The 26,052-nt window shown below is 46.1% G+C and overlaps 1 protein-coding gene across 1 annotated transcript; it reads left to right on the top strand.

Annotated features, from left to right (window-relative positions):
- The first annotated feature begins 882 nt into the window (after positions 1-882).
- On the top strand, positions 883-4,311 carry LOC123187281 (IAA-amino acid hydrolase ILR1-like 8). The gene is made up of 5 exons (XM_044599094.1): positions 883-1,286; positions 2,626-2,751; positions 3,057-3,371; positions 3,490-3,618; positions 3,730-4,311. Exons 1-5 carry the CDS (start codon positions 936-938, stop codon positions 4,093-4,095), a joined length of 1,287 nt encoding a protein of 428 aa, XP_044455029.1. The 5' UTR covers positions 883-935; the 3' UTR covers positions 4,096-4,311.
- The last annotated feature ends 21,741 nt before the right edge of the window (positions 4,312-26,052 follow it).

Here is a 26,052-nt window from a genome sequence, read left to right as displayed (position 1 = left end):
CGGGCTCGGGCTTCGCTGCCCTCTCACAAGGAATCGACTGACACAGTTTCTCATTCCAGTCGTTCGAGAGTTAGCAAAGCTGCAAAAAAGGAAGCAGAGTGGAATAAGAACAAACAAAAAAACTTAGCACGTAGGCTTTTTCTCCCCTTCCCCTCGGCAGCTAAGTTAAACTTTTCACTTTAGGATTCGCCGACGAGCCATAGATTCCCCTCTCCAGCAGGTAGGGGGGGGGGGGTGACTCCAGGTGCCTTCCTCTGGGTGGTACTTTACATTACGTTTTTTAGTCCTCGCATATGCAATGCTCAGACGAATGTGTACGAGTTTTCTTCGATTTTGTCTTTCGGGCTCTGATCCTACTCGAGTTCGTCCATATATGAATGTAATCGACGGAGCTCCGGCATAGGTTCCCGTCGTCTTGTCTTCTTGGGGCGGCGAGGTTAGGGTTTCTCGCCGTCGTGCGTGCGCGACAACAAGATTTGATGCCAGTTGCTTTAGATTTATTCAAGGGATAAAAGACGACGAATATAGCTCTAGGATGGTGGTCTTTAGGGTCACGTGCACGAAGATTTTCCGTTTGTCCTCGACAAGGTCAGCCCGGCTCTGGTGGGGAGCGGGGACAACGGCGCTTTGGCAGCTTGTTTTGACGGCGGTAGTGGTCATTTGGTGGTCTAGAGACCTTGATGTAATTTCTCTTATGTTTTAGATGCTTTAAACTTTTGGTGGACTTTTAAAATAGGTTTGGATCTTCTTCATAAAAAAATGAACTAACACAAATAAAAGAATATTTCACAGCAATAAAAAACCGGCGAGTCAAATCGCGCCTATACTTCCGGTGGAAAATATCAACGGAGGCCACGCGCGAACTATATATCACGTACGCAGTCTTGTGTGCTGGGCCGTGAGCAGAGGATCGAGCAGTTTTCGGTCACGCCCGCATGGCTCGGTTTACGACTCAGCTCCTCGCCTTGTTTCTCCTCTTCCTCTCACATCTCGTGATCCCCTCATCATCGGCGACAACTCGGCTGGGAGCCGATCTGCTGGGCGCGGCGCGTGCGCCCCCGTTCGAGTCATGGCTGCGCGGCCTGCGTCGGCGCATCCACCAGCACCCGGAGCTGGCCTTCCAAGAGCATCGCACAAGCGAGCTCGTGCGTGCCGAGCTCGACGCGCTCGGCATCCCATATGTCTGGCCCGTCGCCCAGACCGGCGTCGTGGCGACCATCGCTGGAGGCGGCGGCTCCGGGCCAGTCGTCGCGCTCCGGGCCGATATGGACGCGCTCCCCCTCCAGGTCCGTAGTCATACTCATACCCTGCATTTCTATATCGTCAGTCGTCAGTCGTCACTAACCATTGTTAGGAACTCAGGATTGCTTCATTCGTTCGTGAGATATGAACCTGTTTGATCCCAACATAATTCAGACTGCTTCTTCTTTTTCTTGGAAAAGAGATGTGCAGAGAACGAATTAGAGTAATTAGGACAGGATGTGAATGTTAATTTTTTTTCAGAAATATAAGTGTCAATGCTAATGCATGGTTGTTATGAAATGTGATTTAGCTAATACACAATTATGTAAACCAAATGACATATCCTCCAAACAGTGTAGCAGTACCATTAGCTGGTGCTGCAATTTCTTTTGTCCTTGTGATACCGATAGGTTACCTTGTGATACCGACAGGTGACTCGCTCAGGATTCAGGAACCCAATTTTCTGTTATGCGTCTACATCTCTTTCTCCGAATTCGCACCGATGTGGGTTTAATTCCGTCGTTTTATCTAAGAAGTATCCAAATGTGCTGCAATCAAGTGACCATCATAAAGATCGCCGCAGCAGCCAACCAAAACTATTGCCATCACCGATTAATTATTGTTTGTTTGTTGTGCTGCATTATGAAACTTAACCACATAGGAAACACAGAATGTGGCTTTAGTGACACAAAGTGGATAGATCAGCAGCTACATGAGGCAAAACAGAAATTATTAGGTTATGAAAATATTAACCATCTACTTGAGATGATTTTTTTGGATTGTACGGATGTAGCTGTACAACATCAATCATTGGTCCAGACAAAATTCGGCATGTTCTATGTGCAGCTTGCAAAAAACAGAATTCAAATCAACAAGGACCTATCTTGTATAGAGTAATCAAAGCTCTTGCTGTCATGTGTGCTGCAATCAAGTGACCATCGCAGCAGCCAACAAAAGTCTTGCTGTCACCGATTAGTTATTGTTTGTTTGTTGTGCTGCATCATATCATGAAACCTAACTACATAGGAAATACAGAATGCCGCTTTAGGGACACAAAGCGGATAGACCAGCGCCTACAATGAGACGAAATGGAAAATATTTTTCCATTATAGGTAGTATTTGGCCCGTATTCTGGAAAATTAACCTATTTGATATGAAATTTTGTTTTGGATTGTACGTTGTAAGCTGCAAGACAATCGACATCAAGCATTGGTCCAACCAAATACGACATGTTCTATGTGCAGCTTGCACAAAACAGAATTCAATCAACAAGAACCTAGATTGTATACGAGAATATTCTTTGCTGTACAGTGGTGTATTGATTTGTTAGTAAATAGTGATGGCATTTGATTGACAATGGCACGTACGGTGGTCCTTGGGCAGGAATTGGTAGATTGGGAGTACAAGAGCCTCGAAAATGGCAAGATGCATGCTTGTGGACATGATGCCCATGTGACAATGCTTCTAGGAGCTGCCAAGCTACTTCAATCTCGGAAGGAAGATTTAAAGGTAAACTTACTGTGCTGATCATACTCTTAATTTTAACATGGTGAAATTGAGAGGATTATTACGTTACATGTAACATGATATTTTGTGTTGGAAATAACAAGCAATGCTCTTTTGTCAGTCCAGACAATTTTGGTATATAGTTCCATTTCAGTGCCTGTGGGCACCAGGGTTCAACATTATAACTCAGTCAGTTCAGCATATAAGTAGTACTCTCATTAACATGATGTATCGTAATGTGAATTCAAATTTATACGACTGAGAATGAGAAAACAGTTCAATTTGTGTCATTGTTGCTTGACCTTCAGGGTACTGTCAAGCTTGTGTTCCAGCCTGCTGAAGAGGGCTACGCCGGTGCTTACTACATTTTAGAGGAGGGTGTCCTCAACGATGTCTCTGCCATTTTTGGCCTGCATGTCTTCCCACATCTTCCTGTAGGCGTCGTTGCATCGCGGCCAGGTCCATTTCTTGCAGCTGCAGCTCGGTTCACCGCAACGATCACCGGAAAAGGCGGGCACGCCGGTAACCCTCACGATGCCGTTGACCCTGTCATTGCTGCTTCCTCCGCCATTCTCAGCCTTCAGCAACTTGTCGCCCGTGAAACCAATCCACTCGAGTCAGCTGTACGTGATTAATATGTCTAGCACATATATCCAAAGGTGGCCAGGCCACCATTAATCTGCATATGAAACCCCTGGGAAGTGAGTGATAACTTGGTCGATGATTTACTACTTCTTTCAGGTGGTGTCTGTTACACAACTGAGAGGAGGTGATGCCTACAATGTAATTCCCGAATCTGCGTCGTTCGGCGGCACCTTTCGGAGCATGACTGATGAAGGCCTGTCATATCTAATGAAAAGGGTGAAAGAGGTAGGACAAATTATAACACCCCATGCATTCTCTCCTATCTCAAGTTTCCAGTCAATGCTTTTCCTCCACCATTTGACATGAGGTACTGACAACCTGATGCCTCTCTGGAAGACCGTAGAAGCCCAGGCAACCGTGCACCGCTGCGCAGCCACTGTCGACTTCATGGAGGAGAAGCTAAAGCATTACCCAGCCACCGTCAACGATGAAGGGATGTATGCCCATTCCAAGGAAGTGGCCGAGGCCATGCTCGGGGAAGCTAATGTGAAGGTGGCTCCCCGGAGCATGGGTGGCGAGGACTTCGCTTTCTACGCGCAGAGAGCGGCGGGTGCATTCTTCTTCATCGGCGTAGGTAACGAGACCGCCATGGACAGGGTGCATCCGGTGCACTCCCCGCATTTCGTCCTCGATGAGGGTGTTCTTCCTATTGGAGCTGCGTTTCACACCGCGGTTGCCATTGAGTACCTGAACCGCTCCTGAAAACTACAGGAGCATGAGTGAAGGTCCGTCTTGGATTATGGAGTGAAAATTCTCTGATGTCCGTATAGTGTTAGATATCCAGAATCGTCTTCATTTGCTTGATCGGAAGCTATATATGTGTGTATAGTATGTTATGTGAGATATACTATTCATATGTAGCATGCATGATAATTAAGACAGTTCAGTAATTTAAGTGTAGCCGTTTGTGATTTTCTACATTTGGAATTTTTTTTCGAGACCAGACATGACACCCGCGTGTATATTCATGAAGTTAGAAAGAGATATGTGGCACAAAGAAGATTTGGCCAAGAAGCCACGCCCCAAGGAAAGCACTAACACAACCGGCTGACTATGTTCATGTGTCCTCGGCGCCGAAGTCTTAAAGGTGGAGACAATTGCCATACAGTGATACAGAGTGGAACTCTTACAGCTCCGTCACCGTCCCGGTGTCGATGTCGAGGCCGACATGGCTGTCATATGAGATTGTGTCTGGGTTTGGTCCTATGGGTTGATAGTTTCTAATTCGGCGGATTGTCGTCTGGTGCTCCCCCGTACTTGGCGTTGTCAACGATGACACAATTCAGTTGCCATCCTTGTAAGGGGTGTGTCTTATGTCAACTATTTTAGAGCATTTCTAGCCGATCCTCTAAAAAATAGAGAAGTATTCGGTTGAGTAAAGTATAGTGGAGTAATTGTACTTCTCTAAATTTTGACCGTTTCGAGCCGATCTCGTAAATTTAGCGGAGTAAAAATCAAATTCGGTCATGTTCAACACAAATTTGATCGAAACAAACTAAACTTAACCGAAATTCGCCACATGGCCATAATAGTTCACATTGCCATCAAACGAAACATACTCTACTACTATAACTAGTGTCATTAAAACTAGTACTTAAAACTGGTCGCTATCTGAACGCGTGAGCGACAACCACGTCTTCATGTCGATGCCACCGACCATGGGGTCAGGGTTTGTGCCGTCGGCATTATTTTCTGGTCGAACACTGTAAAAGAAGGGCTCCAACCAAGATCCGCAACCCCCCACACTGGCCCACGATGCGGCCAGGGGGTGGTCACGCCACCTGGCCGTATCAGGCCCTCGGGCATCGTCTTGTGTTCTATGCCCAAAAATCATATTAAATCACCGGGGGATTTTGACCTTCCTAGATAATGATTTTATGTAAAACCAAAAACATGCAGAAAGCAGCAACTGGTACTGGGCACGAGATTAATAAGTTAGTCCAGAAAAAATAAAAAAAAATATGCACCAAAACCATATATAGTTGATGCTAATATAGCATGAATACTTAAAAAATTGTAGATAAGTTAGACACGTATCAAGGACATTGAAGAAAAGCAAAAGGTTGGATGAAGTAGCAAGGTTTATCGTAGCTACAGTTCGTTTGTTGTGGGAGAAACATTACCAGAAGGAGACGAGGGTGATGCAAAAAGTTCCCCCCTGTGGACATTGATGCACCCAAGCAGATCTTTTTCTGTTAATGTTTTTCTAAGCACTAGCTACTTAGAGCTTTTTGTAAAGTGCTTAGTAATTTTCTTTTGTTTCAGTGACATAGATGTCTTTTTGCATGTGTTTTTCGTAGGTGTGACTGTAATTTTCACGTTGATGAACATGCTGCTGTGGCATGGGACATGGCTCCCGAACTATGGACAAGCCGGCATAGAAAACATGGGGAAACTTTTGGCCGTCTCAATGATAAACTGTGACCTTTTTTTTAGGGAAACTTTGGAAGCTTTTATTCAATAAAGGCATTCATGGGGCAGTCTGCAATGAGACTACTGACCAAGAAGGAGGGGGTAGAGTCTAGCCAATTTCCGGTTACCATGAGTGAGCAAGGATGCTTAGCACACAAATGGGCTGGCAGATTAGTTGATCTAGATACATGTTGAACTATAAATGTACCAAAAACGAAGGATGGCTCTTCAATTTCATCTAGTATCGGGGCCACAACAGAGCGACCTGTGCGGCGAGAATTCTAGAGGTTTACCAACGCCAAGCAGTCCGTCTCCAATATCAAATGTGGTATGCCTCGTAGGTTGGCGAAAATAACACCCTCACGGAGCGCGAGCGTCTCCATGATCAGGGGATTGGTCACCCCCTCGCGTGGTTTCCACCAAACTCCGAGAAGGCAAGTGGCTGATTGAGCAACACCCCCTGCACCTCCTTTGCCCTCATCAAAACTGATTGCCCCATCACAGTTTATTTTGATCACTTCCTGCTCTGGAGGCCTCCAGCCGTGACCTGGTAGTATGGCTGCATGTTGTTGAGGAAGCTCAAGTAAGGCCAGGTCCTCCCGAACTCTCCTTACAGCATTAGCTGGGTCAAGTTGATCATGGTCGCGTACCCATCTGTTTCTGGAGTGCCATATCAACCACATCACCATAACAATCTTTGTTCTCTCATTGTTCGAGAACCGGCTATCACAAATAATATCCCGTGACCATGTGTCAGGGTGCAGCCTCGGCAAGCGAAAATATCACGAACCAGCTCTTGAGTCTTGACGCCACGTCCAATTGTCAGTATCGATCAACTCACTTACCTGCTGGAGTGTCGTATTTGCTGGTCTAAACATTGGTGTCATGGATACAGTTTCAGGAATCCACTTGTCCTGCCAAATTGAAATGGTAAACTGTGACCTGAACAAGGTTATCTGGCAGGAACGTACCGTGACTATACGCCGTGTGTACTGTGAGGGCACTCGGCTTCGTGCAATGTACGCTGGGTGGGTACGCCGCCTGTTTTTGGGCCTTGTCTGTACGCCGAGTCTCACGGATTCACCGTGCGCCACACACCTGATGCACAGAGCTTACAGCCTTATGCGTCGGGTGGCCGATATAAGACTCTCGGCGTATATGTAAACACAATCCAGTTTTTCCCCCTGTGGTGTATACCCCGTTTAGGGTTCGCTCCTCCTCCAAACCCCCGGCCCAAACCCTTCCACGACATGACATGGGCGCCGCCGATCGCATCTCCGGCCTCCCCGACGCTCTTCTCGTGCGCGCCATCTCCTTCCTTCCTGCCAGCGACGCCGCCCGTACCGCCGTCCTCTCGCGGCGATGGCGCCCGCTTTGGCCGTGCACGGACGCCGTCCACCTCGACTCTCGGCCCTACGCCGGCCTAGACGACGCCTCCCCGGTCAACTAGCGGCTACTCCAGGACGCCGACGCCGCCCTTCACGCGCCGGGCCGGGGTCAGGTCAGAAAGCTCTCTCTGTTCGTGGCCTCGCCCTACGAAGACGAAGAGTACACTGCCGGGAAGTCCTGGGCTCCGACTCGTGGGGCAGCAGGGACAACCTGGTGCACATCCTCCTCGACGACCCGGCGCTGCATGGTGTGGAGGAGCTGCGCGTAGCGGTGGAGATGAAGCAGGACAGCTACATATACAGGTTCCATCCCGCCGTCCTGCCGGCCGGCCAAACGCTCCGAGTGCTGGACCTCGCGTGCTGCCATCTGGAACTGCCGGCGTACGGCGACGTCAACGTGTCGTTCCCCAGCCTCCCCGTGCTGCGTCTGCATAGCTGCGGCTCGACAACGATGGAGCTCGAGAGCTTTATCCGAGCCGCGCCCAACCTCGGCAGCCTGCATATCGAAGGCCATTACTTCAACTAGGACGCCGCCAATTCCAGCCGTCGTGGTTTCAGCCTCCACTGCCCAAGCCTTGTCACTCTCACCTTGGACATCTCTGTCGTATCAATCCACCTCGACACGCCATGCTTGCGCACCTTCAAATACAAGGGCATGTTTGCGGATTTCTCCGTGAAGTCGCAGGCGACCAAGCCGAGACGAGTTGAACTGGCGTTTACTATTTGGCCATGTCCTAGGTACGGCGAGCCGGAGAAGCCATGGTTTCCCTCTTTATGGAAATTCCTCCGCAACCTTCGGCACGCCAAGATCCTCAAACTGAATGTGCCAGATATCAAGGGCATCGCGATGGAGAAGGACGAGCAACACAAGCACTTGGTCACGTTGCACAGCCTCGAAGTCGAACGGCTAGAGCTCGAAGGGCCATCTGATCCAGACAAACACAGAGAGGATGCAACTGTTGCTATTGCAATCTTGCTCCAGTGCTGCCCGGTGATGAACAATTTGCAGATTCGGTTCAGTGCAGACCGTTTTCGCTACATAGGGAGGGGGGCGGAATCCCCGTCAGATTTTGATGTCTCTCTGGATTTATTCGCGAGGCGCCACTCAAAGGAGGTTCGGCTCATGCTCGAGGCTGATGATGATTCCGAGCCGCTACCTGGTCTCTCCGATTGCTGGTTCGGTTGCGTGCATAATCATCTGAAAAATGTGAGGTTGCAGTTTGAGTTGAAGGAGTGGAATAGCTTTGAGGTCTGCCTTGCTCGATTCTTTGCAGAAAATTGATATGGTGCTTGATGTCCTTCAAATTGAGGATGGGAACCAGACCTATTTAAGCCATGTCAACCACAAGGTAAAGAGATGGAGATCACCTAGTGCGTCGAAACTCACGAATAGCCATGCCGCCGATGGGCATGTCAAAGTGATAACAGGGTTATAGCTCTGTAAAAATAGGCTAGAGTTAAAAAATCTACCTTTTTGTTGAATTCCATAGTTCTCCCTCGTGCACTTAGAACGATATTATGATGATCATTTATTGGCATGTGTCTTCAGGCAATTATCGTTTCTATTTCTTCCAAAATAATCTTCATTTTCTGTTAAAAAATATAATCTATTACTGATGTATTGAATTGAAGTCAAAAGTCAAAGACTGAAAGTTGTGCAAATAGTTTACTAGAGATGGTGTTTTCTTAATTCATATTCTCCTAGTTGTATTCCAGAATCATTAACGACAAAAAAACACAACAGAGTTCTGAGAAAAGCTTGCCTGAATTCTTCCTCCATCTGCCTCTAGCAAGGATGCAGATAGGGGGGTGGGGGTGCACTCTGCGAGAATCCAAGCAGGGCGGGATTGACTTCGTTGAGGTGCGGTGAGGACGGGAAAGAATCCTTATAGCTCGCTTACATTACCTTATGTAGCTAGCAATTGCGACAGCTACTAGTAGTATTTCACCTCTTCAGGTATTCTAAAATCCATGTCGACCTACTAGTACTGCAAGAAATGAAAGTGAATGAAAGAACAATCAAGTGTTTCCATTGATTGTGAATCATATATTATACAAGAATTTGGGATGACTTTGGAGAGGCATCGATTGCATGAAGGGCATGTTGGCGTGATAAGGCGTCCGTATGGACGTTCGCGTTTACCTCATCGGGTTGGAAACACGCATTTTTGAATATTTTACCTCATCTGTCACTTGTCGCTGCGTCACCGCCTCTATCATGCTTCATCCAAATCAACTGATGTGAATCAGAATTTCAGGCAAACAAGGATTAGCAAAGCCGGTCTTATTTTCTATATACGTGTAAGCACGCACGCTGAGGCTGCACACATCAAGCACTTAAACACTCACAAAACAAGCATCGAGATACATAATAACATCACTCGTGCTTCATACGGTTGTCCAAAACAAAAAAGAACATTGCATATGTATTTCAGTTAATTTTATCAAAGTAAGGCAAAAGCTCGACAGTGTCTGCGTAGACATTCTGTTCATTAATTTCTGCCACGCCTGAATTAAACTCTACGCAACGCAAGAAATTCCGCTAGGCGGCTAGGCCTGTATGAAAAACACGCTTAACCATGCATTCACGAAAAATGTCATCCTCGTAGCAACCAAACTGACCCTTAAGCCAGGGAGCAGTCAGGTCAGCGTCTGCTGCAGGATCCTGGGCACTGTTGTGATGACAATGGGATCCGTGGGATGGCTTCCCAGTTCCAGCTTGAGCCTCCCTGTTAGAGTTGTGTCGAATATTGTGTACAAGGTAGGTTACAGTTGGACTAGGAGTTGTATTGTGTTTACATAGGATGTGGAGTCGTGTCCTAATAGGACACTTGTATGCTAGGCCTCTCATATATAGCGGGGATAGACACACGATGTAATTTATGCCAACATAATAGCACAGGCGCGCAAGGGGAAGCCGGCGGCGTGTGCCAGCGCCCGGGTGTCCAGGGTGCGATATTGTGACGGTGTCACGGGGAAGAGCGCCCGTAGCCAAGCCCCGGGGATGTAGCCATATCGATGAACCTCGTTAACAAATCTCGGTGTCGTGCTCGTGTGATTGCTTGGTCCTCGGATGATCGACGGAGTGCCTCGGATTTATTCTATCAAGTGGTATCATGAGCTAGATTGTCGGGAGGTTGTCTGGATTATTGATCTAGAGGAGAACACGTGGAAGCTGTCAACAAGATCTTCCGAGATGCAACGTGTGATTGGAGACATGGCAGCGTAGTTGTTGCGTCGGTGGATCAAGGTTGCTCGAGTTGAAGATTCATGAAGGCCGGCGTCGTGTTTGGAAGAAGCGATCGGAAGACAGGCGGCGTCAAGCGAGCACGTTGGAGTTCTTGCCGATCGGATCTGTACATGATCGATCTGGTTTCGGAAGACGGGCGTGTAGCAGCGGATTCGAAGCGCCGCGGACCAACTCGAGTGTTGGTGGGTTGCAGCCATGCAGGGAGCCGTAGCCAACGTGGCTTGTGGGCATGCTAGGACGTGGCGGGCTGGCCCAGGTGGTTGGTTGTGTGCGTTCTTGATGGGCTAGGCCCTTGTGCAGCCATGAGGTGGACTGGGGTTACCAAGGCGTGCAGAGGTGCTGCTGAATGATACGTGTGCTATGCTATGAGCGAAGGAATCAGGCATGTGAAGATTTGTTTGGACAAAAAAAAAAGGCACAATGTCTAGGCTTCATGTAAAGAGCGTGCGTGTGTGTTTATGGACAGATTGGAGATGTGTCTTTGCTGCTAAGGGTACACGGAAATGCACTAGCAAAACAGTGACGTGAAAAAAATAATTGTGCAAAGAATTCTTTGGGTCAGGTTTGCATGGAAGTTTTTTCCGTCAAGATTGCTGAGAGGGCTCGGAGATTATGTGAAGCGGAGGACAGTGCGTCATACAGGATCATGCATACACATGGCGTCTAAGATATGCACAGATGTGCGGGCGGACACGACGCAGGGTGGAGCATGGTTGTAGTCGGATATGTTCGGCTTGGTCGGACTGGACAGTCTGACGGATCGACGCAAGTCGGTTGGTATAGAAGACGGTGGTGGGATCGGCGACGACGACATAGGGGCGTGGTGCTGATGATGACCGACTTCTGGGCGTGGACACACGTGGCGCATGCCTCGAGGGTTTGTGTGGCTTCGACAAGACTATGACGCGGGGTTGATTCAAGACGGTGTACACACGGAGCTTGAAGTCGACGGGGCGCGAGGGTGGACTGATCATCTACCATGGAGTCATGTTGAAGGTGGAGCTGGATTGAGGGGCTACGGTGTAAGGATCCAGAGAATCGAAGCCTATTCAGCTGGGAAAAAGCGAGGGACGCGTAATTCGGATTGGAGCCCAATGGTCTGATGAAAGCGTGAAACTCGTCATCGATCGGTGATGATCGGTGGTGCTCTGCAGTAGAGGTTGAGTGGTGCGGGTTCGCGACCCTTTGAGACTTGATCGGGACAGCGGAGGCTCGACGCGGTAATAACGGCGAGGCGTGCGACGCGCACGGGACATGGAGACGGGCCAGGGCTCTGGTGGTCATACATGTGGTGAGACAACTGCGAATTTGACTCGGGATGACTATAAGCAACGGTGAAATTTCTTCAAGTTTCAGACAGGCGGTCAAGAAAGGAGCGGTGATTTTGAGTTCAGGTAACTCTTATGTGTGGCACCCAATATGTGAGTTATTCACTTTCATGCAGGTCAGTGATCAGTGTGTGATAATGTTGACAGATACTCTGGAAGTTAGGAGCACTGACTAGAGTAAAGAGGAACTTAATTTTGCTCGAGTGTTGACTGTGGTCAGGAAAATGAGGGACTACAAGTTGTAGGTGGAGTCACATGAAGTCTTTGGGGTAGCAGCAGTACTCATGGGATAAGCTCAAGTCCAATGTACATGGAAGTTTGACACATTGACGAATTCAAGGTAGTGAAGAATATTTGCCAAGGTGGAGTTTGTTAGAGTTGTGTTGAATATTGTGTACAAGGTAGGTTACAGTTGGACTAGGAGTTGTATTGTGTTTACATAGGATGTGAAGTCGTGTCCTAATAGGACACTTGTATCCTAGGCCTCTCATATATAGCGGGGTAGACACACGATGTAACATATGCCAATATAATAGTACAGACGCGCAAGGGAGAACCGGCGGTGTGTGCCGGCGCCCGGGTGGTCAGGGTGCAATATTGTGACGGTGTCACGGGAAGGAGCGCCCGTAGCCAAGCCCTGGGATGTAGCCATATCGGTGAACCTCGTTAACAAATCTCGGTGTCGTGTTCGTGTGATTACTTGATCCTCGGATGATCGACGAAGTGCTTCGGATTTATTCTAACACTCCCGATGTTGCAGAACATGGGGAAATCAGCGAAGAAATGATGGAAGCCACTGGCGAATAAGTTCATTCTGTCGGGCTAGCCGTACGTGATCTCTCCCCTGCCCTGCCTTTTCGAAAAGCATTCATTGGTGTTGTATACTGGGAGGAAGCCCCCCCCCCCCCCCCCCCCCCGATAAAATCAATAAAACATGTTTTTTTACATCAACGTCTGTCTTTTATTAGCTGCCAAGAAGCGCTCCCCACGCGACCGTCTGAATCATATATTAGGACCAGTAATGCTAGATGTTTGGAGGGAAGGATTATGGGATTCACGGACTAGCGAACGTGGGAGACTGGGATTGGAGCCGGGGGAGGATGGGGCCTCATCCCGCATGAAATTCAGGGGGGAGATAGATTAGGAGTAATGCTACACACACGAAGTTTTATAAAGGATTTACAGAGTGGTTAGGATTTGATTGGCTGAGATTTAATTAAGTGACGCGGTCCCACTGGTTAAAATGGCGGGGGGAGGGCAATTAGAGGAAGGAACGCACAGCAGTCCGCAGAAGTCCGTTGTTAGTTATCCGCGAATCTAGTATTATCGATAGATTAGTTATAGAAAGAAAAAATCTGTAAAAACCCCCGTAATAATGCATGCATCTAGGATTATTGGTTTAGGACAGTAAAACTGTGCGTAATCACAGCTTTCTTATGCATTCATGGATTTTGACCATTAGATGGCGCCTCCCGGTCGTTTCTGGCCGTTGGATGTTTAGTTAATCCCACCTGGTCGCATAACTGCTATTCTAGGAGAAAAATCTGAGATCTGTGGTTGATTGGGTCCGAAGCGCATATAACTCTACTCTGCGATGCATTTTTTCTCGCAGGCTCAGTGTACCACCACCACCCAGACCCTAACGCCGCTCGTGCGGCGGCTATGGTGGCGATAAGATGCTCTGCAGCGGCAGCGGCGCTCCATCGGCCTTCCACTTTCCGGTAGATGGGAATGAACTCCTCTTCCCCTACCTCTCCTCTAGGCAAGCCTTAGGCTACTTTTAATGTATTGGTACTTACATGAGGTGCTAAGCACATTAAAAACTTTAGCAGCTAAACCTCCGATGCATAGGTGCTTAACTTGTTGGTGCTAAGCATCCTTCATTTAATGATTTTGCATCTAAAGTTCTTTATGCATTGATGGGATTCTTTCATTTAGGTGGTGTTTGGTTCTCTAGTCCTAGGACTTTTTCTAGTTCCTAGAACTTTTTGAAAAAGACTCCCAAGGAGGAGCTTCTAAGGACTTTTAGTAAAAAGTCTCAAAAAAGTCCCACACTGTCTGGTTTGCAAGGTACTTTTTTTAGTCCCAATACAAAAAAGTCTCTGAAACCAAACACCCCCTTAAGTGTTTTGCCTAGGTTCTCGTGCTTGGCATTGTTTCTTTCTAGGTCACCACATTCATCTCTCTCCTCTTAATTACCTTGCCACGTCAGACTTTTTGCCTACATGACAGTCTTAGCATCTGTACAAATTGGAGCATTGGGAGGGCCTTAGGTGCGGCACCGCCGGCGCTGTCCTTGCCACCGCTAGCCCCCCTGTATGGCGATCGTTATGCGATCCTGCCTCGCACGTCTGAAGGCACTCGTGACGTCCCCTCAGTCAGGTGCTCGCCTCTCCTGCCACTGCTCTTCCGATACTCCAGAAAAATGATTCCATATCGAGGAACTGGTGCGTGTACTTCCGGCTGCGACAACGGGGAAGGGACCATCGAATCAGATTGGAGCGGCAAGGGTTTGGACAGGGGAAGGAGATGGTGGCATGACCCGTTGTAGTCGGTCAGATCCTGGCAGCGTGTTTGGTGGATGTCCTCCTCGCCTGGAGCAAAGCATCAATGTTGTCAACCTTGCTGTCTCTGCACTCCGCCTTCCCCATGTATAGCATATTCTCACCTTATTTTAATTTCTAATAGATCCATGACATATGGTGATCCATGCCTTTTGTAATAATATATTCATCATGTAGAAGTATCGTTCATGAGGTCTTTCGTTTGGCTGGTAGATTGTGCCCCCCTGATTAGGTTTTTTCGGTCAGTATATTTTAGTATAATCCTTAGAAAACATTTTCATATGATTATATTTAAGTTAGTATTTCTTGCTTTAGAAAAGTCATTAGCACCTTCTGTTATTCAAGTTCATTAGTGCCGTTATTTTTAAAGAATAGCACCTTTCTGCCTTTAATCACTACTCTAACACCCTCTGCCGCTCTAGGATTATGGTCATTGTGATCTATCTACAAAGGACGTCGAATGGTGAACCACACTGTCAAGAAGGTTCAAAATTGAAAACATCAGGTATGTTTATGTAATTGCTACAATTAATTTCCAGGTTGCTCTCTGTGCTTCTTTCTACGATATCGTTGGAAGCATCTTTGTTATCACTGCTGCTAGCCATTTTCATATTCTAGAGCACATGCTTCATGTTTTCTGAGAAGGACAATCTATGATATATACAGAGTTACAGACCATTGGTGAAGGATTTCTGGTTTACATGCCTTACTATTCTTTCGTCATATTCTATACTTAAGTAGTTTATATTAATTTCTATGGATAATATGGTTGCAATAGCCATGAATCCTATGGGCATAACAGGGGAATCAACGGCCGCCATGTATTTTGGTTACTTGGCCTTTCTATAAATAACTAATATTCCCTCGGATCGGAAAAAAATGTCTTAGCTTTGAACTAAGGTTTGTTATCTGTTAATGCCTTGTGTACTTCCATTCTGTAGGCGAGACAAGAAAGCAATTGCTTCAACAGTGGAGTCTGTGGGGACAAGCAGTTGTGGCCGTCTGCAGTGTCAAGAAATGGATGCCATTGTATGAATTGAATTGTTTGTTGCCACTTGCCAGTAATCCTCCCCGACCATGACAGCAACAACAGGAACAGGAGGATGGCTACGACCCTCCTACAACTGCAGAGGTGCTTCTCTGCCTCACTTATTATATTAGACTACACAAATGTATGTGTCACTTACAATCGATTGAATGATTATCCAAGGTAGCTAGCTAAGTGATGAACTTAATTTAACACTGGAGTAGCCATTGACTACTACGTATTATACATAACGTCTTAGCTATATATTAATCTTATCTCCTTGGCACTAAGGAATAGATGAATCAATTGAGCTACTTTTTGAATCTTAATCGTATTACAATGGACTTGCTGAAAAACTCAGCGTAAATCTGGCGCTTATTAAAAGACTCTTTTTAAAAAGAGGGCACTCCAAGCTAAGTGTTTCTACCCCCGAGGGAGCCGGTCACGACGTGTGGGAACGTCGGCATGGATATCGAGAAATTAACAGTAAGCGTTTCCATGAGAAGTAGCTATTGAGTGGATGTAAGAAGCGTACTCAGAAGGTGATGAAAAATAACATGGTAATTAAGATGGGTTATTTCTAGAGGGAGTGTCATGCTAGACAGCTGATTGCATTCACTTTATTTTTAAATTTTTAACTTCATTATATCAAATGATGTGGTCACATTTTCCTCAAATTATGTACCATGCAATTCCTTAACATTTAGCAATGCATTTGTACAAAGTGAACAATCAAAGTTTACTTTTGTGGTTGTTAGAAGTCAATACGGAGAAATGAAGTGCCAAATGTAGATTGCTTGGCTTTATATGACGAAAAATTGCTTGTTGAAACTTTTAAGACCACTTTGTAATGTTTTGAACAAGTTTTCACCCAAGTGAAGTATTTGGTCCATTGTTTGTCTCGGTGTACCCAGCTCTTCTAGTCTTCCCGGGGAACACCATGCAGTAGGAAGGAAAGAAAAATTAGTATAAGACATGATGCTAACATCATTCTATGGGTAAGTTCTGGTTCTCGTATTATTGTATTAAATCTAAACACACCTCTCAAAAATTCCAAATACTCAAATTTAAATAGGTTAATATTAGTGCTATGTTTTGGTTTGTTAGTAACTGACCTATTTCTAAGCATCCCGCCTTTCTCAATTTCAGTGGAACTTAATAATATCATCACTCTTTATTTTTCTCCCTCATTATTTTATATCCGTATATCATATGAAAGTTCCTTTACATATCATAGTCTTTTTTAGAAAGGACTGTATATACTGGACACAGAGTGGAGGTTCAGTTCAACAGATATTGCCCTACCATGAGTGAGTTTATGCTAATCTATCATCACAAAATTCTTTCTTTTGTTTTTCCAATCTGCGTGCTTTGTCAAAGAAATTCTTGATTAACTCCTATTGTGTTGTTGATGTTTTTTAAGATTTTGCTTCAGTTTAGCTTAATCATCAATTGGCTTCAGGTTAATCTCTATTCTAACCAGCTTTACATATTAGAGAAAAATATGCACTCTACATTAATATGTCCTCATGAAATCATTTAGCTCAACATAGCAAAGAACAATTGTAAGTTGGATAAAACGCTAGGAATAGAGAAGTGGTACAGGAATGCAAGTTATCCTGTAGGGCTGCATCGGCATGTACAAAATTTAGTGAAACACGTGTGAGATAACAATTAGGTTCAGTTCATTTTGTCGCGCTAAAACAGTAGTAGTTACACCAAACATCTATGTAGCATCATGTTCACACTACTGTAGGATGCTGCTAACGCGACACTACGATCAGAGACCCTTCGAAAAACTGTGTGCGATGCAATAATCATAAACGGTGCTGTATGAAAACCGTCAGAAATGTATAAAATGTTTGCGATGATGGATGCATCAAACATGGTTCCGGTTTTAGTTGCATGTGCGATGAAGGGCATACAGTTCAGTTTAATTAACTGTTTGCGATGAGGAGGAACAAAAGAAACGGGCAGCCAGATGAAGGCGTGTGCGATACACATCATACGGTTCACTCGGATGAACTGTTTGTGATTAGGCAACACAAAAGAAACGGCCAGCCAGATCAAGGTGTGTGTGATTGAGGGCACACGCTTCATAAGGATTAACTGTTTGCGATTAGGCAACAAAACATAAACGGGTCAGCCAGATCAAAGTGTCTGCGATTGATGGCATACACTTCACATGGATGAACTATTTGCGATTAGCCACAACAAACTGAAATAGTTAGATAAATCAACATGTATGCGCTAGACGGGCACACACATTTTAATTAAAAGAACTGTGCGCGATGGTGCTGACATTGCCTATTGTGGTGCACCCAATGATGCAAACGCCACGTACGCGGCTGAGAAGGCGTACGTGCCCACGTTATGCCTTCCGGAAATAGTGCCGCACTTATAACCGCCAGTAAATTTTGAGCATGCGTCCCGTCACATTCCAAATTGCAAACCTGTTGACACCGATCAAAACCTAAACAGTTTCCCACTTAGGAGCGTATTACTACGCGGTTATAAATACTACTACTCCAAGATGACTGCACATTCCTCCTCAACTCCTCATCCACAAAAAGTCAAAAACAAACAAGTCATTCATCATCGTTCCCTTGCGTCCGCCATGGCCAGCGTGAGTTCTGGGTCGAGAGATTGCCACCAGGGAGAGGCGAGCCTGAAAGCGGGAGCATGAGAGATGTCCTGCCTCGCCGCGGAAGCTGCCAACATGTCCCGCCGGGCCGTAGCAGCAGAGAGGCCCCGCCGCGCCGTCGATGCAGATGACTGGTCCGGCCACGCCGGGGAAGCAGAAGAGATGTGCCGCTGCGCCGCGAATGCAGCAGAGATGTCCTCCCACGCCGCGGCGGCCTGGGAAATTGCCTCGCGGGCAGGCAAGGACTCTTACAGGCGCATGCATGCCCTCGTTCTCCGGTAGATGGATCAGATCTCCAGGTGGGCGAGGTTGCAGGATGACCTGCAAGCCTCATTTGAACAGTCTACCGACGTCATCCGACAACGAAATGAGAGCAATGCGAAGCTCCGGGCCGAGCGCGACCCGCTGAGGGCAAATATCGTTGGAAGTGCGGAGCAGCAAGAGCAGACCACTGCCTTGTTGAAGAGGACTGGCGTCATCGTCGAGAAACTTATGGACGAGAATGCCATGCTGCGTATCGAGCGCAGAAGGCTGGTGGAGGAATCCGTGGATGCTCTCAACCAGCATCTTGAGGACAAGAAAGAGCTCATCGCCGCCCGCCGCGGAGACTAGTTCCTGTTGTGGCTTCCTTCTTATTTTGCCCTTGTGTATATCGGGCGTTGCCGCATGTGGCTTTTTTTTAAATTATGTTTATAAATATGTAAGACAATTATTATCCAATATCATCGTCCTTATATTCATCATGCTTGCTATAAGACGCAGTCGATGCTATATAGATCTGTCGGATCTTACATCAAGATCCGTGCAAAACTTTCTTTCCAGATTTTCATTTCTCTCTCTTAAATCTCAGTCCAGTAAGACATATAGCCACACCGTAGAACAGGTGCTCGGGCGCCATTAATGGAGACGCTGGGAGTGAGGTGCGCGACGGGTAGCATTCAAAAGGGCTCTCCTCCTGATGAGCACGCGCAGGGGTCTGATCGCACGCCTCCCTATTAGGAAACATAGTAATTTCAAAAAAATTCTACACACACATGATCATGGTGATACATAGCAACGAGAGGGGAGAGTGTGTCCATGTACCCTCGTAGACCGAAAGCGGAAGCATTAGCACAACGCGGTTGATGTAGTCGCATGTATTCACGATCCGACCGATCCAAATACCAAACGCACGGCACCTCCGAGTTCAGCACACGTTCAGCTCGATGACGTCCCACGAACTCCGATCCAGCAGAGCTTCATGGGAGAGTTCTGTCAGCACAATGGCGTGATGACGGTGATGATGATGCTACCGACGTAGGGCTTCGCCTAAGCATCGCTACGATATGATCGAGGTGGATTATGGTGGAGGGGGGCACCACACATGGCCGGGAGAGATCAACAGATCAACTTGTGTGTCTAGAGGATCCCCCTGCCCCCGTGTATAAAGGAGCAAGGGGGGACGCCGGCCTGCCCCTATAGGCGCGCCGGGAGGAGGAGTCCTCCTCCTAGTAGGAGTAGGACTCCCCTCTTTCCTACTCCTACTAGGAGGGGGAAAGGAAGGGGGAGAGGGAGAAGGAAAAGGGGGCGCCGCCCCCCTCTCCTAGTCCAATTCGGACTAGAGGAGGAGGGGCGCGCGGCCTGACCTAGGCCATCCCTCTCTCTCTCCACTAAGGCCCATAAGGCCCACTATGTCCCCCCCCGGGGGGGGGGGTTCCGGTAACCCTCCGGCACCCCGGTTTTCTCCGAAACCACCTGGAACACTTCTGGTGTCCGAATATAGTCGTCCAATATATCAATCTTTACGTCTCGGCCATTTCGAGACGCCTCGTCATATCCGTGATCATATCCGGGACACTGAACTACCTTCGGTACATCAAAACACAAAAACTCATAATACCGATCGTCACCGAACTTTAAGCGTGCGGACCCTACGGGTTCGAGAACTATGTAGACATGACCAAGACACATCTCCGGTCAATAACCAATAGCGGAACCTGGATGCTCATATTGGTTCCCACATATTCTACGAAGATCTTTATCGGTTAAACCACATAACAACATATGTTGTTCCCTTTCTCATCGGTATGTTACTTGCCCGAGATTCGATCGTCGATATCTCAATACCTAGTTCAATCTCATTACCGGCAAGTATCTTTACTCGTTCCGTAATACACCATCTTGCAACTAACTCATTAGTTACAATGCTTGCAAGGCTTATAGTGATGTGCATTACCGAGTGGGCCCAGAGATACCTCTCCGACAATCGGAGTGACAAATCCTAATCTTGATCTATGCCAACTCAACAAGTACCATCGGAGACACCTGTAGAGCACCTTTATGATCACCCAGTTACGTTGTGACGTTTGGTAGCACACAAAGTGTTCCTCCGGTAATCGGGAGTTGCATAACCTCATAGTCATAGGAACATGTATGAGTCATGAAGAAAGCAATAGCAGTAAACTAAACGATCAAGTGCTAAGCTAACAGAATGGGTCAAGTCAATGACATCATTCTCCTAATGATGTGATCCCGTTAATCAAATGACAACTCATGTCTATGGTTAGGAAACTTAACCATCTTTGATTAATGAGCTAGTCAAGTAGAGGCATACTAGTGACACTCCATTTGTCTATGTATTCACACATGTACTAAGTTTCCGGTTAATACAATTATAGCATGAATAATAAACATTTATCATGATATGAGGAAATAAACAATAACTTTATTATTGCCTCTAGGGCATATTTCCTTCAGTCTCCTACTTGCACTAGAGTCAATAATCTAGATTACACAGTAATGATTCTAACACCCATGGAGCCTTGGTGTTGATCATGTTTTGCTCGTGAGAGAGGCTTAGTCAATGGGTCTGCAACATTCAGATCCGTATGTATCTTGCAAATCTCAATGTCTCCCACCTATACTTGATCGTGAATGGAATTAAAGCGTCTCTTGATGTGCTTGGTTCTCTTGTGAAATCTGGATTCCTTTGCCAAGGCAATTGCACCAGTATTGTCACAAAAGATTTTCATTGGACCCGATGCACTAGGTATGACACCTAGATCGGACATGAACTCCTTCATCCAGGCTCCTTTATTCGCCGCTTCCGAAGCAGCAATGTACTCCGCTTCACACGTAGATCCCGCCACGACGCTTTGTTTAGAACTACTCCAACTGACAGCTCCACCATTCAATATAAACACGTATCTGGTTTGTGATTTAGAATCGTCCGGATCAGTGTCAATCAACGTAACCATTTACGATAAGCTCTTTGTCACCTCCATAAACGAGAAACATATCCTTAGTCCTTTTTAGGCATTTCAGGATGTTCTTGACCGCTGTCCAGTGATCCACTCCTGGATTACTTTGGTACCTCCCTCCTAAACTAATAGCAAGGCACACATCAGGTCTGGTAGACAACATTACATACATGATAGAGCCTATGGCTGAAGCATAGGGAACATCTTTCATTTTCTCCCTATCTTCTGAAGTGGTTGGGCATTGAGTCTTACTCAACTTCACACCTTGTAACATAGGCAAGAAGCCTTTCTTTGCCTGATCTATTTTAAACTTCTTCAAAACTTTGTCAAGGTATGTGCTTTGTGAAAGTCAAATTAAGCGTCTTGATCTATCTCTATAGATCTTGATGCCCAATATGTAAGCAGCTTCACCGAGGTCTTTCATTGAAAAACTCTTATTCAAATATCCTTTTATGCTATCCAGAAATTCTATATCATTTCCAATCAATAATATGTCATCCACATATAATATTAGAAATACTACAGAGCTCCCACTCACTTTCTTGTAAATACAGGCTTCTCCAAAAGTCTGTATAAAACCATATGCTTTGATCACACTATCAAGACGTTTATTCCAACTCCGAGAGGCTTGCACCAGTCCATAAATGGATCACTAGAGCTTGCACACTTTGTTAGCACCTTTTGGATCAATAAAACCTTCAGGTTGCATCATATACAACTCTTTTTCCAGAAATCCATTCAGGAATGCAGTTTTTACATCCATTTGCCAAATTTCATAATCATAAAATGCGACAATAGCTAACATGATTCGGACGGACTTAAGCATCACTACGGGTGAGAAGGTCTCATCGTAGTCAACTCCTTGAACTTGTCGAAAACCTTTCGCAACAAGTCGAGCTTTTTAGACAATAACATTACCATCAATGTCAGTCTTCTTCTTAAAGATCCATTTATTCTCGATGGCTTGCCGATCATCGGGCAAGTCAACCAAAGTCCACACTTTGTTCCCATACATGGATCCCATCTCAGATTTCATGGCTTCTAGCCATTTTGCGGAATCTGGGCTCATCATCGCTTCCTCATAGTTCGTAGATTCGTCATGGTCTAGTAACATGACCTCCAGAACAGGATTACCGTACCACTTGAAGGAAATATGCCCTAGAGGCAATAATAAAGTTATTATTTATTTCCTTATATCATGATAAATGTTTATTATTCATGCTAGAATTGTATTAACCGGAAACATAATACATGTGTGAATACATAGACAAACTTAGTGTCACTAGTATGCCTCTACTTGACTAGCTCGTTAATCAAAGATGGTTATGTTTCCTGACCATGAACAAAGTGTTGTTATTTGATTAACGAGGTCACATCATTAGTTGAATGATCTGATTGACATGACCCATTCCATTAGCTTAGCACCCGATCGTTTAGTATGTTGCTATTGCTTTCTTCATGACTTATACATGTTCCTATAACTATGAGATTATGCAACTCCCGTTTACCGGAGGAACACTTTGGGTACTACCAAACGTCACAACGTAACTGGGTGATTATAAAGGAGTACTATAGGTGTCTCCAAAGGTACATTTGGGTTGGCGTATTTCGAGATTAGGATTTGTCACTCCGATTGTCGGAGAGGTATCTCTGGGCCCTCTCGGTAATGCACATCACATAAGCCTTGCAAGCATTACAACTAATATGTTAGTTGTGAGATGATGTATTACGGAATGAGTAAAGAGACTTTCCGGTAACGAGATTGAACTAGGTATTGGATACCGACGATCGAATCTCGGGCAAGTAACATACCGATGACAAAGGGAACAACGTATGTTGTTATGCGGTCTGACCGATAAAGATCTTCGTAGAATATGTAGGAGCCAATATGGGCATCCAGGTCCCGCTATTGGTTATTGACCGGAGACGTGTCTCGGTCATGTCTACATTGTTCTCGAACCCGTAGGGTCCGCACGCTTAAGGTTACGATGACAGTTATATTACGAGTTTATGCATTTTGATGTACCGAAGGTTGTTCAGAGTCCCGGATGTGATCACGGACATGACGAGGAGTCTCGAAATGGTCGAGATGTGAAGATTGATATATTGGAAGCCTATGTTTGGATATCGGAAGTGTTCCGGGTGAAATCGGGATTTTACCGGAGTACCGGGAGGTTACCGGAACCCCCCGGGAGCTATATGGGCCTTAGTGGGCTTTAGTGGAAAGGAGAAAGGGGCAGCCCAAGGTGGCTGTGCGCCTCCCCCCTTCCCCTAGTCCTATTAGGACTAGGAGAGGTGGCCGGCCCCCTCTCTCTCTTTCCCCCCTCAAGGAATCCTATTCCAACTAGGATTGGGGGGGGGGGAATCCTACTCCCAGAGGGAGTAGGACTCTCCTGGCGCGCCCTCCCTTGGCCGGCCAGCCTCCCCCCTCTAGTCCTTTATATACAGAGGCAGGGCACCCCAAAGAACACACAAGTTGATCCACGTGATCTATTCCTTAGCCGTGTGCGGCGCCCCCAGCCACCATAGTCCTCGATAATACTGTAGCGGAGTTTAGGCGAAGCCCTGCTGCTGTAGTACATCAAGATCGTCACCACGCCGTCGTGCTGACGGAACTCTTCCCCTAGATCGGAGTCCGGGGATCGTCATCGAGCTGAACGTGTGCTCGAACTCGGAGGTGCCGTAGTTTCGGTGCTTGATCGGTTGGATCGTGAAGACGTACAACTACTTACTCTACGTTGTGTCAACGCTTCCGCAGTCGGTCTGCGTGGGTACGTAGACAACACTCTCCCCTCTCGTTGCTATGCATCACCATGATCTTGCGTGTGCGTAGGAAATTTTTTGAAATTACTACGAAACCCAATAGTGGCATCCGAGCCTAGGTTATTTATGTTGATGTTATATGCACGAGTAGAACACAAGTGAGTTGTGGGCGATATAAGTCATACTGCCTACCAACATGTCATACTTTGGTTCGGCGGCATTGTTGGACGAGACAACCCGGACCAACATTACGCGTACGCTTACGCGAGACCGGTTTCCCCGACGTGCTTTGCACATAGGTGGTTTGTAGGCGACTGTCTCTCCAACTTTAGTTGGACCAAGTGTGGCTATGCCCGGTCCTTGCAGAGGTTAAACGGAGTCTATTTGACAAACTATCGTTGTGGTTTTGATGCGTAGGTGAGATTGGTTCTTGCTTAAGCCCGTAGCAACCACGTAAAACTTGCAACAACAAAGTAGAGGACATCTAACTTGTTTTTGCAGGGCATGTTGTGATGTGATATGGTCAAGGAATGATGCTGAATTTTATTGTATGAGATGGTCATGTTTTGTAACCGAGTTATCGGCAACTGGCAGGAGCCATATGGTTGTCGCTTTATTGTATGCAATGCAATCGCGATGTAATGCTTTACTTTATTACTAAACGGTAGTGATAGTCATGGAAGCATAAGATTGGCGAGACGACAACGATGCTACGATGGAGATCAAGGTGTCGCGCCGGTGACGATGGTGATCATGACGGTGCTTCGAAGATGGAGATCACAAGCACAAGATGATGATGGCCATATCATATCACTTATATTGATTGCATGTGATGTTTATCCTTTTATGCATCTTATCTTGCTTTGATTGACGGTAGCATTATAAGATGATCTCTCACTAAATTATCAAGAAGTGTTCTCCCTGAGTATGCACCGTTGCCAAAGTTCGTCGTGCCCAGACACCACGTGATGATCGGGTGTGATAAGCTCTACGTCCATCTACAACGGGTGCAAGACAATTTTGCACACGCAGAATACTCAGGTTAAACTTGACGAGCCTAGCATATGCAGATATGGCCTCGGAACACGGAGACCGAAAGGTCGAGCGTGAATCATATAGTAGATATGATCAACATAACGATGTTCACCATTGAAAACTACTCCATCTCACGTGATGATCGATTATGGTTTAGTTGATTTGGATCACGTGATCACTTAGAGGATTAGAGGGATGTCTATCTAAGTGGGAGTTCTTAAGTAATTTGATTAATTGAACTTAAACTTATCATAAACTTAGTACCTGATAGTATCTTGCTTGTTTATGTTGATTGTAGAAAGATGGCTCGTGCTGTTGTTCCATTGAATTTTAATGCGTTCCTTGAGAAAGCAAAGTTGAAAGATGATGGTAGCAATTATACGGACTGGGTCCGTAACTTGAGGATTATCCTCATTGCTGCTCAGAAGAATTACATCCTGGAAGCACTGCTAGGTGCCAGGCTTGCTGCTGGAGCAACACCAGATGTTATGAACGTCTGGCAGAGCAAAGCTGATGACTACTCGATAGTTCAGTGTGCCATGCTTTACGGCTTAGAATTGGGACTTCAACAACGTTTTGAATGTCATGGAGCATATGAGATGTTCCAGGAGTTGAAGTTAATATTTCAAGCAAATGCCCGGATTGAGAGATATGAAGTCTCCAATAAGTTCTATAGCTGCAAGATGGAGGAGAATAGTTCTGTCAGTGAGCATATACTCAAAATGTCTGGGTATAATAATCACTTGATTCAATTGGGAGTTAATCTTCCGGATGATTGCGTCATTGACAGAATTCTCCAATCACTGCCACCAAGCTACAAGAGCTTCGTGATGAACTATAATATGCAAGGGATGAACAAGACTATTCCCGAGCTCTTCACAATGCTGAAAGCTGCGAAGGTAGAAATCAAGAAGGAGCATCAAGTGTTGATGGTTAACAAGACCACTAGTTTCAAGAAAAAGGGCAAAGGGAAGAAGAAGGGGAACTTTAAGAAGAACAGCAAGCAAGT

This window comes from Triticum aestivum, chromosome 2A, assembly GCF_018294505.1.
Source record: "Triticum aestivum cultivar Chinese Spring chromosome 2A, IWGSC CS RefSeq v2.1, whole genome shotgun sequence".
NCBI lineage: Eukaryota > Viridiplantae > Streptophyta > Magnoliopsida > Poales > Poaceae > Triticum > Triticum aestivum.
This window is presented reverse-complemented; position numbering and strand designations above follow the sequence as displayed.

What these genes read in the sequence shown, in the direction of transcription:
- LOC123187281 (XM_044599094.1), top strand. Translation starts at nt 936, where the DNA reads ATGGCTCGGTTTACGACTCAGCTCCTCGCCTTGTTTCTCCTCTTCCTC. An exon ending in TGGACGCGCTCCCCCTCCAG is followed by an intron (nt 1,287 to 2,625) that starts GTCCGTAGTCAT and finishes GTCCTTGGGCAG; the next exon opens with GAATTGGTAGATTGGGAGTA. An exon ending in CCAATCCACTCGAGTCAGCT is followed by an intron (nt 3,372 to 3,489) that starts GTACGTGATTAA and finishes TACTTCTTTCAG; the next exon opens with GTGGTGTCTGTTACACAACT.